At 39.5% G+C, this 18,146-nt stretch overlaps 1 protein-coding gene across 4 annotated transcripts in view; it reads right to left on the bottom strand.

Annotated features, from left to right (window-relative positions):
* Nucleotides 1–390: 390 nt before the first annotated feature.
* The window catches only part of DCP1B (decapping mRNA 1B), a 63,951-nt gene continuing 46,195 nt past the window's right edge, over nucleotides 391–18,146 (bottom strand). For all 4 annotated transcript variants that reach the window (XM_073320082.1, XM_073320100.1, XM_073320109.2 and 1 more), the window contains 2 exons: nucleotides 7,142–7,390; nucleotides 391–3,167 (listed from right to left, as the gene is read on the bottom strand). In XM_073320082.1, the coding sequence (XP_073176183.1) occupies nucleotides 3,087–3,167; nucleotides 7,142–7,390 (330 nt within the window). In that variant the 3' untranslated portion in view covers nucleotides 391–3,086. The remainder of the gene's footprint in view (nucleotides 3,168–7,141; nucleotides 7,391–18,146) is intronic.

The raw sequence follows: 18,146 nt of genomic DNA, 5'->3' as shown, positions 1-18,146 counted from the left end.
AGCAATGCTGCCTTAACTGAGGTGGCCTTCAGCTATTAAGGAGCCCTTAAGAGTGCCTTAATACCAAACCAGTTCAGAGACCCCAACTGTTCTAAACCACTTTAGTTTTGAGGTGACCTACAAAACCTAACAGAAAGGGTTCTGACATACATGCAGACATGGGCTGTGTAAAGGAAAATGACCAGGTATTTGGTTTTATGCTTTAAAAACAAACATGTTATTAAACAGAACATAGCATTAAAGATCTCAGCTGCTAGTTAAGAAATGTCTGGAGAAGTTCCAGCTTTTCTATAGTTGTGGATGGCTCTGACTATAGGGGCCATATTCTGACACAAAGATACTTCAAATTTGCTCATTCTCTCGTGCTCCTTCCTTCCTTCTCTTAACCACATCTACCAGATAATATTCCAGTCACTCCCCCCCAACCCAAGTCTCTCTACATTCAGCTACCATGCAACTTGACTTCACCCTTGTGGTGGATCTCAGCATCCTTCTTTTCCCGCAGCTAAGAATTTGGGATTTCTTTCTGAGCCTCATTCTATCTTTTTTCCCTCTGCTCCTCTAGGTAAGCACACAAGTCAGCCAAGAGAATAGGCCCATCTCACCTCTTCTCATCCTAACTCTCCCTCAGGAGATGAATATTGCCTCCTAAGAAATCCTGGGTATTCTCTCCCTCAGGCAGTGAGGCATGGGTGTATGAAGAACAATTCTGAAACGTTACATTGTGCATATGTGATCAGAAAAATGGAAAAAGATACTTCACAGTTTGCTTCTGTGATACCACATTATCTGCTCCTACCAGACAATGTTTGTTTCAAAGTTTGTTTGTTTTTTGTGGTCAAGTATATTATCAATTTGAAAGAGAGCCAGTACCACTGTTTTTGATGCATACCAAGAGGCTGCTGAAAAAGTCAAGGTTTAAAGTAATTTTTTTAAATTCAGAATTTCTTGAAATGCTGTTCTACTCCAAAAAGCAAATGCAAAAATGGCATAATTTGATCTCAATTATGTCTATATCAAATGTGCTTATTTTATAAGTAAGAATGCTCCACCTGTGACAGGCTTGCAAAAAACTCAATTTGGGATGTATCACCGTCAAACTAAGATCATTCCTTTTAGCACATTATTAGTAATAAAGCTTCTACAGGCCAAATTAAGACTTTAGCTATACATGTCTATCATCCTCAAATTACATCAGGCCCTTGATTACACTCATGCAAACCCACTGGTCTTGATTCCAATTTAACTTACACCTTTGTGAATCAAGAGTGACTTCAATTAAATCAATAGAATCACACCTCTGTATAATGGATGTGAGATCAGAATCAGGCCCCTTCTCTTCAAAGTATGCCCTACATGATACCTGTGCAACCTGTTGCCTTCAGTGGGTTTGTATAGTTATAAGTGACTGAAACTTACTAAAGCATTTTGTTGATTACCAAAAAGAAATAGAATCCACCTTGCTCTCTTAGGGCTTGCCTACATGGGAAAGTTTTACCGGTTCTACATAGTTACATAGGTATAACCCCTATGTGGACATACTAATTCTGGTATAAGAATGGCTATTTTCAGTTTAGTTTAAACTCATTCCCAAACAACATAAATTAAACGGAAAAAAGCCACTCTTATACCAGAATTAGAGTGTTCACATAGGTGTGTGTGTGTGTGTGCGCGCTATATAACCGAAGAATTATATCAGTTTAAATTCACACCGTATATAATACTGAACACATATGCCCATGTAGACAAGGCCTTTGCTGATTTGCCTCAACAGTACTGGGAGTAAAGCAGTAAAAACATACTTTTGTCATTACAATCAACAGATCTTGCTCTGAAACCACAAAGGAAACAGTTCTGGTGAATAAGAAAGTACCATTTTTATACTGTAGCATTACAGAGTAGAAAAAAATTTGGACTGATTTTTTTCTTCGATGGGGACTATGAACAAACCATGGCTTTACACATACCATCTGCCATTGAAGCATGTAAGAACTAAAAACACCACGTTTGTTTGTTTAGTCTGATTGATTTAAAAATGTGTTAATGTGGAGCACATTGCTCACTGTAATCTACTTCATTCCTATACAAGTTTGGAAGTATACTAAATTCAGAGCTTAAACTTGACAACTGACCTTTCAGAATTAAATACTTAGTCCATGTGGTAGTAAAATTAATCCACTGCACACTCTGGCTAATCCATTTTATTTTCTGCTCTTGGAACATACTAAAAAAGGACTTATAAACCAAGTAACTGTTTTCTTGACCAGTTTACATATTGCTTATGATTATGCAGATTGTTTCCAGAAGCACAGAAAAATGACGCTAATGCCACATCAGATCTACGTTAACAGCAAGAACAGTCACAAACAAAAGGGCCACCCTATAATTTTAAAGAACTGCTCAGAGTTCCATTTCTACAGCTGGCTATAAATATTTTGAAGACAAAACAGAAACTGATTTTCATAAAAAAAAATTTGAGGAAAAATGTTACCACTTTCTTTGAAACAATTTTTTTTTTTTTGGTTAGAAAAGGTGACGGAACCACCCCTGATTCAAAAGATCATTCCTCTTCCAAAATTTCACCAGTATCGTCATATACTTAAAAACAGTCCAACACTGCCACATGGTGGCCAGGAATGGGCACTGTTCATTGTGAAATAGTGTTGAGTAATGGAAGTGATAACATCTATCCGAGAAAAAAACACGTTAAATATCTAGTCCATGAATAACCACAGCCATAAATAAAAAGAAAAATGAACTCTGAAAACAGAGTCTTTATGAAGGAAATATAATTCATCTAGCAACAGGCCCATGTAAGAAAAATAATTTAAGAAATTTTGTGATTAAGTCTTTAGCAGTGTTGTTACCCTCGCCCCCAGGAAAGCAGTTTTCACCCACACATTTTTCAGTACAGCATGTACTTGCCAACAAGCAATATTTAAGTGTATCTAAAAAGTCTAGGACCGTTTATTTCATTTTATTGTTTTTAACGGCAGAAGCTTTTAAACAATGTAACACCATGGCATGAGAGAATTTTTCTTCCTGGAGTTCAGGAAGTCATAGAAATTTAATTTTAAAATTCTCTTTTACATAGACTTTTTGATTGATGCCTTTTTCACACTGAAGAGATAAGCTTCATAGATAATGTTTAAGAAGTTGTCATCATTCTGAAAAACAAAATAAATAAGACTTGTTACTGGAAGATCACAGTTCTCAAGCTGTGATTCTGAATTCTTTACATTTCAAGGTCTAATTAATTTTCAACCATAACATCCCAGTCAAAATTGGCACTGGCAGGGAGTTTTCATCATCAAACACACAAAAACAGAACACAAAACCCAAACACGTTGTTACTTCCAGCTAAAAGCTTTAACAACATTTTTGCACACATTGGCAGCATAAGAAAAGGGGGAATTCTCTTATCTCTTTTAGAAGAGTTGAAGACACGGAAACCAGGAAATTTTGGAAATTCATGATAGCGTTGGCTGGGTGAAAGTCAGACTTTTCTCTTTCCTGCCCTGCAAGACTTCTGTAGTGATAACATATACTTGCAATTTCTTCTCGTCACCCTAATGATCACATATCTAGGAGGTCCTTTACATAGTTTCTGTTCCCCACCCACTACTGCAATAATAATACCAAAGTGCCTGGGTGAGCAGGTGGGCTGAGTTTCTTCCTGTTCCTACACTAAATTCCATGCAGTCAAATTGCTGCACCTGCACTGAATGCCATTGGCCTTAATGATCTTAATCTGCACTGGTTCCTCCACCCATGCACTCTTAAATAGCTGGCTGATTCTTGATCACCTGCTTAGGGTCTAACTGATCCTCATATGTGGAGTTGGGAAGGAATTTTCCCTCAAGTCAGACTGTCAGTGATCTTGGGGGTTTGAGCCTTCCTCTGCATCATGGGATATGGGTCATTTGCTGGGATCATCCGGGTATCTCTATCAATCAATTCCCAGCCACTGCAAGGGTCTCAGTCACTGGTGCAACTTGGTCCCTCCTGTTGTCTGCCTGTAGCACATAATAATTTAGTCTCCAAAAGGCTGTAGGCTTTGTTCTAATTTCAGTTGCTAGTTTAGCAGATGCTGGGTGGTGTTGGTGACCTGTGATATACAGGCGGTCAGACTAGATGATCTGGTGGTCCCTTTTGGCTTTGAACTCTATGACTCTTTAGGATAGTAGTTCTCAAACTTTTTCCACTCTGCAGACCATTTTGCACTAAAATATTTTTCCATGGACCATCTCCCTTCCCAAAACTGCAATATGCCACACTGACTGGTTCTCAAAATGGTTCATTTTGCAGACCACCAGGATTTTGCACACTACAATTTCAGAACTACTGCTTCCAAACCTGACAGCCTGGCAGAGTGGAGGAACAGAACTCAAATTACGAGGGAATGAACCAACCCATGCATGAGCATAGGAGGATAACTAAAATTAGGACATTCCTTGGGGAAAGTCAGAAGCATATGAAATTGATGATGCAAATCAGGAGACAACGGGTATGAAGCTGCCATCCAGTATCAAATGCAGAGTGTTTTAAACAGCAAATAATTTCCAAGCAACCCAATTAATTTTTATAGACATTGGGAAGAACCTGCCCATGTGTACATTTTGCAGACAAAGCTTCAAAGAGTAAAATGCATGATACTTGGGACAGAACATAACTGTGTTCACACTCTACATATGATTGCAATAATCTTTGTACAAAGTATCCCTTGAAAGGTATCATTTGAAAACTCAATTTGCTGATATATAATATAATATGGTAAAATGCATGTAGCAACGTTATATGTGAAGTTATAAACATAAGCTGAAATAATGACTAAAAGTATGTTTTCCAGATAAGTCTGAGGAGTGGCCAAACCAGTTCCTCAGAGACAAAGGGCAAGCTGATGCCTCAGCCAGGTGTAAACAAGGCTGATGGACCATTACCTGCTAAGTGGCCATTCTTTGGCAGGAAAGTGGGCAGAGGCAAAAATCTACATGTTAGCAAAAGAACATCATGGAGTTTCCTTCAACAAAGATTGCCTGTCCCCTTGCTCCCACCTGGAAATGTTTTTCAAGAGTGGGACTGAAAATATAAAAAGCAGGGGCAGATACCACAAGATAGCTCCCTCACTCCCCCTGCCCATCATATTCATTGCACCTGAAGAGACAAAGGAAACAACCAGGGACTCTGGGGGAGGGGTTTTGTCCTAAAGAGTTTGGTCAGTAAGACTGCTGAAAGCATGTGCTGAGGAAACTTTGAATCTAACGTAGTTTGTTAAGTTAGGCACCAGTTGTGTTTTCTCTTTATTTTTGTTGTAATAATTTCTGACTTTTATGGGGCTTGGGCTGTCATCCCCCCTGGTTATTTTTAGTAAAAGTCACAAACAGATCACGCAACCTGTTTATTGCCCACAACCCGTCCGTGATTTTTACTAAAAATAACCATGACAAAACCTTAACCTTATTTATAAACACACTCTGCATTCCATTATACAAATTAGGTGGACTGATCCTATAATTCTCCAGGTTCTCTTTGTTTCCCTTTTTAAAGATAAGTATTATATTTGCCCTTCTCCAGCCCTCTGGACTTCACCTGTCCTCCATGAGTTCTTGAAGATAATTGCTAACGGTTCTCAGATTGCTTTAGCTAGTTCCTTAAATACCCTAGGATGAGAACCATTAGGCCCTACAAGCTTCAATACATGTAACTTATCTAAATATTCTTTTCCTATTTTGCATTCCTTCCTCCTTGTTAATGTTAATTGTTTTGAGTATCTGGTCCTCTAACATTTTTAGAGATGACTGAAGCAAAATACTCATTAAACACCTCAGCCTTCTTGAGGTCATCAGTTATTAGCTCACCTTCCCTGCTAAGTTTCAGAGTGGTAGCCGTGTTAGTCTGAATCAGCAAAAACAACAAGAAGTACTTGTGGCACCTTAGAGACTAAAATTTTATTTGAGCATAAGCTTTTGTGGGCTAAAACCCACTTCATCAGATGCATGGAGTGGAAAATACAGTAGGAACATGAACACACACACACGAAAAGATGAGGGTTGCCTTACCAATTCTAATGAGACAATTCAATTAAAGTGGGCTATTATTAGCTGTGATTTTTCCTCCTGCTAATAATAGCCCACTTTAATTGAATTGTCTCCTTAGAATTGGTAAGGCAACCCCCATCTTTTTGTGTACTCTGTATATCTATCTATCTCTTCCTACTGTATTTTCCTCTCTATGCATCTGATGAAGTGCGTTTTAGCCCATGAAAGCTTATGCCCAAATAAATTTGTTAGTCTCTAAGGTGCCACAAATAACCCTTGTTGTTCTTCCCTGCTAAGTAGAGGGTCTACACTTATGTAGGCAAGTAGCCTGGGCTTAGAAATTGGAACCCAAGACCTGTCCCTCTTTATTCCTTATAAATTATGTATATTTACCTTTGGCATTTACCACATCCCCTTTAAAACCACTCTTTCTAGTATCCATAGAATTTGAAGATAGGAAGGATCCCCAAAGAGTACTCATTCTACCCTGTGACAAATACAGGATTGTTTTCTACATAATATTCCTGCGTGTTTTGTCAAGCCTATATCTGAGTAACTCAAGCTGGAAAACTACACTTAACGGATCCTGTTAAAATATTTTCTGGATATTTATCCTTCGTTTTTACTTGCTCATCTTCATCCCATTATTCCTTATTCCTACTTGAACTTCTCCTGTCCTCAACATGGATATCTTTTAAGGATTTCCAAAGTATTGCCACTGAGATGCTCATCTTTTAGCTAAACTACATACATGTAAGTAGTTTTCACCTTTAAACCAATTCCTGTAAGCCCTTAACATCCTTGTTCTCTCCCCTGAATCCCCTCAAATTTATTATCATTCTTGAACTGTTGCACCCTGAACTGCATACATTAATCAAAACACAGTTAAACCAAAACTGTAGCAAGAGGGACTATTATCTCCTTAGCCAATGATTTAGTGCTTCTTTACTATACAGCCAGAAATAGTACAACTCACAGTGGACATTTTAGTTTACTAATCTATCATTCAGACTGGTGGATGGCACCAATTATCCATCAGAGGTATTTAAATCAAAATGGAAAGGAGGGATACAAGCAAAGGGGGAATGTTTCTGATTCTTTACCTGGATCAGGTGTAAAAGAGTTTCCTGCAGCTGCATCTTGGTCAATGAGTTGCTGTTTACGCAAGATGACTCAGGATTCTGCATAGGAAGGAGAAGGCTAGCTGAATTGGCAGCAGATTCTTGATTTGCTGGTGGTAAGCACCCACTTTCACTTGCCTTTGGTGGAGCAAGTGTGGACTGTGTGAACAGCATGGGGGACATCAGCAGTGCAGGAGTCACAGTAGCAGGAATGCGCTGAGGTGAGATGACCTGCCCATACACAGATTAATAAAAAATGGAAGCATTTAAGCAATGTGTATATTCACTAAGAATACAGGGGTAAGAGGACTCCAGGCTGAAAGAGATCACAAGAGCAGATACGCAGGGATACACGGAGGAAAAAGAGTATCTGGGGCCCAAAACCACCCATCCAATTCAAGATCACAGTACTGAATCTCAAGTGTAATAAGTCTATATACGCAGCAAATTACTTAAATATAAAATCATCTTATTATAAAAGTTAAACTATTATAAATACTAGCACTGTAGAAGAATGACAAACTGCAACATTTGATGTCCTTCTGATAAGGATGGTCCTTACATGTCCCCCAGTTTGGGTTTTGAGAATATGCTTGCTAATATGAGAGTGTACTTTAATAAATATTTTGAACTTAATAGTGCTGTATAGCACTTTTCATCTATAGCTCTCAAAATACTTTGCGGGGTATGCATCCTCATTTTACAGATAGGAAAACAGGAACAGGAGGTTATGTGACTTGCCCAAAGTTCCATAATGAGTTGTTGGCAGAGTCAGGAACAGAATCTAGTTTTGACTTCCTGGCCCATGCTCAATGCACTAGACTAAAAAAACCGTTAAAGAAAAAGAGAACATCTTTACCAGAAACCTAGATGCTAATAGAAAAGGAGTACTTGTGGCACCTTAGAGACTAACTAATTTATTTGAGCATGAGCTTTCGTGAGCTACAGCTCACTTCATCGGATGCATACCGTGGAAACTGCAGCAGACTTTATATACACACAGAGAATATGAAACAATACCTCCTCCCACCCCACTGTCCTGCTGGTAATAGCTTATCTAAAGTGATCATCAGGTTGGGCCATTTCCAGCACAAATCCAGGTTTTCTCACCCTCCACCCCCCCACACAAATTCACTCTTCCGCTGGTGATAGCCCATCCAAAGTGACAACTCTTTACACAATGTGCATGATAATCAAGTTGGGCCATTTCCTGCACAAATCCAGGTTCTCTCACCCCCTCCCCCCCCTCCCAAAAACCACACACACAAACTCACTATCCTGCTGGTAATAGCTCATCCAAAGTGACCACTCTCCCTACAATGTGCATGATAATCAAGGTGGGCCATTTCCAGCACAAATCCAGGTTTTCTCACACACACCCCCACCCCCATACACACACAAACTCACTCTCCTGCTGGTAATAGCTCATCCAAACTGACCACTCTCCAAGTTTAAATCCAAGTTAAACCAGAACATCTGGGGGGGGAGGGGTAGGAAAAAACAAGGGGAAATAGGCTACATAATGACTTAGCCACTCCCAGTCTCTATTGAAGCCTAAATTAATAGTATCCAATTTGCAAATGAATTCCAATTCAGCAGTTTCTCGCTGGAGTCTGGATTTGAAGTTTTTTTGTTTTAAGATAGCGACCTTCATGTCTGTGATTGCGTGACCAGAGAGATTGAAGTGTTCTCCGACTGGTTTATGAATGTTATAATTCTTGACATCTGATTTGTGTCCATTTATTCTTTTACATAGAGACTGTCCAGTTTGACCAATGTACATGGCAGAGGGGCATTGCTGGCACATGATGGCATATATCACATTGGTGGATGTGCAGGTGAACGAGCCTCTGATAGTGTGGCTGATGTTATTAGGCCCTGTGATGGTGTCCCCTGAATAGATAAGTGGGCACAATTGGCAACGGGCTTTGTTGCAAGGATAAGTTCCTGGGTTAGTGGTTCTGTTGTGTGGTATGTGGTTGTTGGTGAGTATTTGCTTCAGGTTGCGGGGCTGTCTGTAGGCAAGGACTGGCCTGTCTCCCAAGATTTGTGAGAGTGTTGGGTCATCCTTTAGGATAGGTTGTAGATCCTTAATAATGCGTTGGAGGGGTTTTAGTTGGGGGCTGAAGGTGACGGCTAGTGGCGTTCTGTTATTTTCTTTGTTAGGCCTGTCCTGTAGTAGGTAACTTCTGGGAACTCTTCTGGCTCTGTCAATCTGTTTCTTTACTTCTGCAGGTGGGTATTGTAGTTGTAAGAAAGCTTGACAGAGATCTTGTAGGTGTTTGTCTCTGTCTGAGGGGTTGGAGCAAATGCGGTTGTATCGCAGAGCTTGGCTGTAGACGATGGGTCGTGTGGTGTGGTCAGGGTGAAAGCTGGAGGCATGCAGGTAGGAATAGCGGTCAGTAGGTTTCCGGTATAGGGTGGTGTTTATGTGACCATTGTTTATTAGCACTGTAGTGTCCAGGAAGTGGATCTCTTGTGTGGACTGGACCAGGCTGAGGTTGGTGGTGGGATGGAAATTGTTGAAATCATGGTGGAATTCCTCAAGGGCTTCTTTTCCATGATGAAAAGATGGTCCAGATGATGAAGATGTCATCAATATAGCGCAAGTAGAGTAGGGGCTTTAGGGGACGAGAGCTGAGGAAGCGTTGTTCTAAATCAGCCATAAAAATGTTGGCATACTGTGGGGCCATGCGGGTACCCATAGCAGTGCCGCTGATCTGAAGGTATACATTGTCCCCAAATGTGAAATAGTTATGGGTAAGGACAAAGTCACAAAGTTCAGCCACCAGGTTAGCCGTGACATTATCGGGGATAGTGTTCCTGACGGCTTGTAGTCCATCTTTGTGTGGAATGTTGGTGTAGAGGGCTTCTACATCCATAGTGGCCAGGATGGTGTTATCAGGAAGATCACCGATGGATTGAAGTTTCCTCAGGAAGTCAGTGGTGTCTCGAAGGTAGCTGGGAGTGCTGGTTGCGTAGGGCCTGAGGAAGGAGTCTACATAGCCAGACAATCCTGCTGTCAGGGTGCCAATGCCTGAGATGATGGGGCGCCCAGGATTTCCAGGTTTATGGATCTTGGGTAGTAGATAGAATATCCCAGGTCGGGGTTCCAGGGGTGTGTCTGTGCGGATTTGATCTTGTGCTTTTTCAAGAAGTTTCTTGAGCAAATGCTGTAGTTGCTTTTGGTAACTCTCAGTGGGATCATAGGGTAATGGCTTGTAGAAACTCGTGTTGGAGAGCTGCTGAGCAACGTCTTGTTCATATTCCGACCTATTCATGATGACAACAGCACCTCCTTTGTCAGCCTTTTTGATTATGATGTCAGAGTTGTTTCTGAGGCTGTGGATGGCATTGCGTTCCGCATGGCTGAGGTTATGGGGCAAGTGATGCTGCTTTTCCACAATTTCAGCCCGTGCACGTCGGCGGAAGCACTCTATGTAGAAGTCCAGTCTGCTGTTTCGACCTTCAGGAGGAGTCCACCTAGAATCCCTCTTTCTGTAGTGTTGGTAGGGAGACCTCTGTGGATTAGTATGTTGTTCAGAGGTATTTTGGAAATATTCCTTGAGTTGGAGACGTCGAAAATAGGATTCTAGGTCACCACAGAACTGTATCATGTTCGTGGGGGTGGAGGGGCAGAAGGAGAGGCCCCGAGATAGAACAGCTGCTTCTGCTGGGCTGAGAGTATAGTTGGATAGGTTAACAATATTGCTAGGTGGGTTGAGGGAACCATTGCTGTGGCCCCTAGATGCTAATATGATTCTGTCAGTGTTCCCTTAATTTTAGTCTAAGTAGGGAGGCACATACTGATTTGAAAGTAGATTGTGAGCCTGCAGAGTTTTATCCTTTTAATTTTGGGGTATATTTAGAACTATTAAATGTGGAGCACCCCACCATGCTGGTAGGAATAAGATAATGTGACAAGTGCTCTCTAAATGTTTGCCACAAAGCTGTAGTAATGGACCTTAATTCTAATCTGTAGCTTTCCTCACTGCTCAAGTATCCGGCGTTATTTGAGAGGCTCCCCAGGGGGGGAGCAATATTGTCATGATTGTTGTTTGTTTTTTTTTTTTAATATGGACAAACATCCATAGTAGCATCTTCTAAAGCTCTATGTAATCTTGAAAGTTTATATCTCTCAACAACAGAAGTAAATCCAGTAAAAGATATTACCTCACTCACATTGTGTCTCGAATATCCTGGGACCAACATGATAACAACAAAACAAATATTTACTGTTATTTTATCTAAACTATTTGGGCACTATTTACCATAGTAGGCAGTCACTCAAAAGAGTGAGAGAGAGAGAAAAGGACTAAGTTCTCAAGCTACTTTGTGATGGTAAATTTACAGGAGCAGAAAAACTTTCTAAAAGGATCTGTGGATATGAAAAAGCATGCAATATGTATACTGTGCCAATGCCTCTCACTAACTGCACTGTTGTTTCTCTGCTTTTCAAAGCCAGATAGCTTTTAAAAAAAACTATTTACCTGCAATTGCTATTCCCCCACAATCATAACAGAAAGAAGCAAGTCTGTGTTCCCTGCATGGTAATGGCAGGTCTCCCCAAACTCATTGTGTGGCTGCTGACAGCCAACAGGGAAGGTGGTACATTCATGTCTGTGCTTGGAACACTGGTGGCCCCTAGTGTTACTTATTAGTGGTTCTGTTCTAACAAAATGACTAATGCTGGCAGCGATGTTTCTAGCTAAAATAAAAGTAATATGCTTCTACAGAATTTGGATTCAGTGTCAGGTTCTTAAAAATCCAAGTTACCACTTTGCTGTATACAATCTGAGGAATAAGAATCTGTAACAGAAGTTTAGAGGTAGTATGTTGTGCTTTTAATAGCATGGACTTATTCTAGTCATAAGCAAATATACAATGTAGTTTAGTAGGCATTACTTAAGAATTATGTGTTTTTCATGGAGAGGAACTGCTTTTCACTAGTATACGTAAAACAGAGGCTCAGTGTGTAAGCAACCCTGCCATGTACTGGTGACTGAGCAAGCTAATATTTGGCTAATGCAATACCTAAGTGATCCTCACACCTAAAATATTTGTCTCAGGATAAGAATAGAAAATATATGTACCTATTTCTTGTAAATGAAGTCTTAAATTTTCTGTGTAACACATTTAAAAATTTGTTGTTAACAAATGAGATTCTACATGTTCATAAATTCTAGCATTTAAGTAGCTTCCTTACACGCAGAGGACAGTCTCCTTCAACACAAAGGAGACTTTTTTCAGTTTAGCTATCTAGTTCAGACATTTTCAGTTACCCAAGTGATAAAATTTATCCAATGGCTTCTGAACTTCCATTGGAAATGTCAGAGGTTAATTCTGGTACTATTATTGTAATCTCTGTAGTACCTCCTGCAACTTTCTTTGAGTGTGATTACTATGGCTTGAAGGTACTAAAGAATCTTTGGTAATGGAGTAATTTCAGATAAAACACCTTTGAGATGATCTCTTAAGCTAGCAGGTGTGTAGGTGCCAAATTCAACATTGCCAATGTAGGACACTCAGGGCATGTCTACACTTACCAGTAAATCGACACCACTGCAATTGATGCAGTGAGTGTTGATTTAGCAGTTCTGGTGAAGACATGCTAAATGGATGGAAGAGCACTTCTCCGAGAAGCATAAGAGAAGTCAACGGGAGAAGCTCTCCCATCGACACAGCACAGTGTAGCCACCACAGTAATGGATCTAACTATGTCAACTTCATTTACGTTATTCACATAACTGAAGTTGCGTAAGTCAGATCGATTTACCGCAGTAGTGTAGACCAGCGCTCAGTCTATTTTGACACTACTTTGCCAGTCAGCCATTTCTCTTATCTTTGAATAATTCCTCATAAGGACACAAATCACCTTCCTAAAAATGTTGCTAACGATTTTTTTTCTGAATTTAACCTGAGTTGCTTGTTCATTCAACATGCACTGATTTATCTCTAGCTTCACCACATCAAGACTTAAGTCTCTGACTCACCATCAGCACAACAGGAGTTTAGTTTGTTGTCAGTTGTATAGCACTGCAATAGGACAACAAGAAAAAATATGCTGCTTTGAAACAAAGTATTTACTTAAATGTCTCTGTTTAGTATTCAGCAATGCTGTTAGCAGCTGGATAACATGGCACTTGGTGAATTTTTGTTATATTTTTTGAGCTGAGAAATGTACTGGAATTCTTGTAATGTAAATTGGGGCCTACTATCACACATTAGCTGCTTAGAATTCCATATATGTATCAAATGAGTCTCTTAGACCATTAGTAGTTAGAGTACGTGTTATGGACTTCTGGACATTTTTAGCAAGTATCACTTAGGACTAAAAACATTTCACATAAAAATGTCTCCGCAAATTCCAGATGTAGCTGTTGCCAAGATTTTGTTGGTTAAAACCAGGGTAACAAACATGGTTTTGTTGCCATGCTCTTCTAGACAACTGGTGCACTCTTCTGCTGTTGATTACATCTGAAATTCAAACCCTGGATGCCAAATTTATCTGCAGCCTAGTTATTACTGCTGTTCAGAAACTCCCTTTCTTAAATATTTGTGATTGCAGGTTAATTATTACCCAAGTACCTCATCTGGTATGAAAGAATCTTTTGTGACTGGAAAGTTCATTCCACTATGAGGTAAATGTTTCTAGGCATTTTCATGAACTGGCCTGTCATACCTTAAAAAAGTGTCTTTCCAAGTTTAATTCAGAAATTATGGTATTTTTCAAATGTATTAAATGTTTTATTTGTGACAAATAAAATATACCAGTTGTACCACCACTGAGTACAACCACCACTGCAAAATACCACATTTATGCAGATAGAAATAACGCCCTATATTGAAAGTGTGTAACTGATTTACGGCTGGTCTAAGAAGTGGGGTAAGTGGTTTATTGTAAATAGAATACATTATTTGTATAATGTCAAGGCTACGGTAGGTATTCTTATGATCGTGGCATAAATTCATGAAAACACTTAAGCATGTACTTAAGAACATCCCTGTTCAGAACAGATTCTTAAATTCCATTAGGGATCAATGCTTTCCCATTGGGAATTAAACATGCTTACTTGTTGCCTTTAATATGGATACTTTCCTGAATCAGTCTAGCACTAGGCTGAGTGCATCCTTTGTAGACTTGGGCATAACTCTGTTCAGCTTTTACTATTTTTCCCGGCAACTAGTCTTTCCTTTCCATATGGGAGTTGAAAGTTCTTATGCCATATGGAGATACATCACAAGCCAATTTAAAACTGGGTTTGCAATGTGTCAGGACTGTTGAGAAAATGCAAGCTATAGTCTCTCCTCATCATTGAAGAATCTTATCTGTTCCTTAAATACCCTTTGTCTTTTTTTCCCAATAATGAAGATATTGTTGAGACAGCATTCTATTCCTGGCAGACATCATAAAATTTGCTTTACTGTCCTTTGATCTGTAGTAGGAGCAGATACCATACCAAATGATAAACAATTATAAGGAACAGACTTTTCGGTGCATTTATTGTCAGGATCTGCTTTGACTAATCTTGCATCAGCATGTAAAATGTATTTGTGCCAAACCTATTTCATTGAAATGTTTATTCGCTGGACAGGTGGCAAACAAGTCTTCAGTCTACAGCAGTGGTTCCCAAACTTTAACAACCTGTGAACCCCTTTCACTGAAATGTCAAGTCTTGCGAACCCCCTCCTAAAAATGAATATTTCCAGGGATTTTCTCCTTTACCTGAGTATAAGCTATAAAAGCAGTGATCTTGGAAATATAAAATTTGTTTTTATGACATGCTTATTACACACTATTTATTATTAATTATTTATCATTACAGTATTTTTATTACATTATGAAAACGGCAACACTCTTCCAAGATCTCACTTTCATGGCTTGTATCACTTTGAATAAGCCTGTTATAAAGACAATGCTCCTATGTTTCACCAAGGTGTATCAGATATGAAACAGCATGAAGGTATTTAAGAAGCCAACTCAAAGAGTTCCTCCTACACAAGCATTCAGGTCTTGAGCTGTCCAGGCAAACAACACACATTACAACAAGCTTAAACTTGTTCTTCATAATAATTTTAAAAACAATACTAGCTGCCTAATTAAATTAAAAAACAGCCAAAAATATCCACCTCCCTTTCTATTTCTTATAAGGAGTCTTGAAGTTTAAATCTCTTCTCTGTGATAGATATGCTTGCTTTGATCTGCTTAGCCCTTGGAAGTCCACGGGCTCTGGGCTGCTGGCCCCGTGCTGCCTGGGGTTCCTAGGGACAGCTCCGTCCGCCATTAGGAATTTTTTTCCCCGAGAACCCCCTGTAACATTTCACGAACCCCAGTATGGGAACCACTGGTCTATAGTAAAGAATACTGAGACACACTGAGAGGGATTGACCCTGATTTTAAAGTCTCTACAGATTTTTACCTTCCCATCTTTTTCAATAATAGGTATAACTGGCTTGGCCAAGTCACTGAATTCTATAGTAAATCCTGTTCTAACTAGCCTTTCTAAGTTTATGTCTACTCTCTGACCCAATGGAATGGAATAGGTCATGCCTTACAGAATCTAGGTTGGTAGTGGTACTAATGATTAATCAGATCTTAATCATGTTTATAGTCTGTAATAGGTCTTTTCAACAACGCTGAATGTTTCAAAGGTAGTACACTAGTGGTTGTTGGTGTCTCAGCCAATAAAGCCATCTCCTGTCAGTCAATATGAATCTTCTTGAGTAATGCTCTGCCAAACAAGGTGCGATTGGAATTATAATAATTGTTGTTGCATTTTATGCACATTTACAGTTGTAATCTCTGGAATGACTTTCCCCTGTACATATTTTTGCTCTCAGCTATTGTTTCTCTTTGAATTCTTCTAGTAAAATTACTAAGATTATGAACCCAGTATCAAGTTCCATTCTGAACGGTTGTCCTTTCCAACTCAGGTTTACCCAGATATAATTACTGCTTTTTTGCCCTTTTCAAACACATGCAAAATGAGGTCACTATCACTCTTATCAATATCAATTTCTTTTTCTGAGATGTCTTATATTTTTGCTATTTCCTATTAGTACAAACTGGTTTATAATGTTTAGCTTGACCCTTGACTATTTTCTAGGTTGGAATAGCTCGTTTTTGCCATGCTGTGTGCACATTTCATAGTGAGTTAGACAACTTCTCACACTTATAGCATGCAATTTCCCTTACCCAGTGAAAACAAAAGCAGTTACTGTGACTTAGTTACTAACAAAAAGGTAACCAATTAGGAAATGGATAGATAATAAGAGATAATACCATAACGCCACTATATAATCCCATGATATGGCCACACCTTGAATACTGTGTACAGTTCTGGTCTCCCCATCTCAAAAATAATATATTAGAATTGGAAAAGGTACAGAGAAGGGCAACAAAAATTATTAATGGTATGGAACAGATTCCTTATAAGGAGAGATTAATAAGACTGGGACTTTTCACCTTGTAAAAGAGATGACTAAGGGGGGAGATCTGATAGAAGTCTATAAAATCACAAATGGTGTGTAAAAAGTGAACGAAGAAGTGTTCTTTACTTCTTCATATAACACAAGAACTGGGGTCACCCAATGAAGTTAATAGGCAGCACGTTTAAAACAAACAAAAGGAGGTACTTCTTCACAAAATGCATAATCAGCCTGTGGAACTTGTTGCCAGGGGATGTTGTGAAGGTCAAAACTATAATGGGGTTTAAAAAAAGATTAGATCTGTTCATAAAGGATAGGTCCATCAATGGCTATTAGCCAAGATGGTCAAGAATGCAACCCCATACTCTGGCTGTCCCTAGCCTCTGACTGCCCAAAGCTGGGAGTGGACAACAGGAGATGGATCACTTAACGACTGTCTGTTCTGTTTGTTCCCTCTGAAGAACCTGGCATTGGCCATTGTTGAAAGACAGGATCCTGGGCTAGATGGACCACTGGTCTGGCCCAATATGGCCATTCTTATGTTTTGTTTTTATTCATTAGGACTGAGGCCAAGTCAACACTACAGACTTGTATCAGTATAACTAAGTCACTCAGGGGTGTGAAAAATCGACACCCCTGAGCAATGCAGTTATATCAACCTAACCTTCCAGTGTATACAGTGCTTTATCAACAAGAGATCTTCTCGCATCGCCATAGCTACCACTTCTCAAGGAGGTGGATTAACTATGCTGACAGGAGAAGCTCTCCTATTGGTGTAGTACCTTCTTCACTAAAGTGCTACAGCAGGCCAGCTGCACTGGTACAGCTCTGCTGCTGTAGCGCTGTATGTGAAGACAAGCCCTTAGTTATGTCACCACAAATAGTAATCTCCACTGGTGGCTAAGTCAAAATTCACCTTTGTAAGCAATTGTTTCTGCGAAATTTCACTGACTAACCCACAGAAAACATGACCATACAAAGAATTACCCAAATGAATCCCAAAGTTTGGAAATTTTCAGCTCTTACCAGTGGGTTTAGTGACAAATGTGGCTTCAAATTGCTGGCTAGTTGATTAAAGAATTTTGATCAACTTGATTAAAGTTGATTAAAGAATTTTGTTTCAGACTTCTCCGAGTAGCAAGACTCTCTAAAGTAAAAAGGGATGGTTATGGCTAGTCTGGTAAAGTGAGGAAAGTCAAGAAGAGTGTGCCCATATTTGAGTGAGTTGGGAAAATAAAGTTAGTAACTTTTTTCTTCTCAGTATTCACAAATTTGGAGCATTTCTGAAGAGTTTTCTGGCTCTTCAAAGTAACATCCTTACTCACAGCTTCTGGACTTCATTCACCAGAACTGTAAAGCAATCAGCTTTCCAGTGGGGCTGCTAGGTTCCAGCACAATTAAAGGCCTTCCAGACTATCAGTTAACAAAGAAGCCAAGAGGGTCTTTAGATGCTCACCCTGGAACTGGACTTTTTGTGAGGACATTTGAGCGTGGAAGCCATTACAAGGAAGCTAAACTAGCTGTGGTTCTGCTCCGGCAACAAGGACAGCAGTAATAG

The sequence above is a fragment of the Lepidochelys kempii genome, chromosome 1, assembly GCF_965140285.1.
Source record: "Lepidochelys kempii isolate rLepKem1 chromosome 1, rLepKem1.hap1, whole genome shotgun sequence".
Lineage (NCBI taxonomy): Eukaryota > Metazoa > Chordata > Testudines > Cheloniidae > Lepidochelys > Lepidochelys kempii.
The sequence above is the reverse complement of the archived record's forward strand: the minus strand, read 5'-3'. Positions and strand labels throughout refer to the sequence as shown.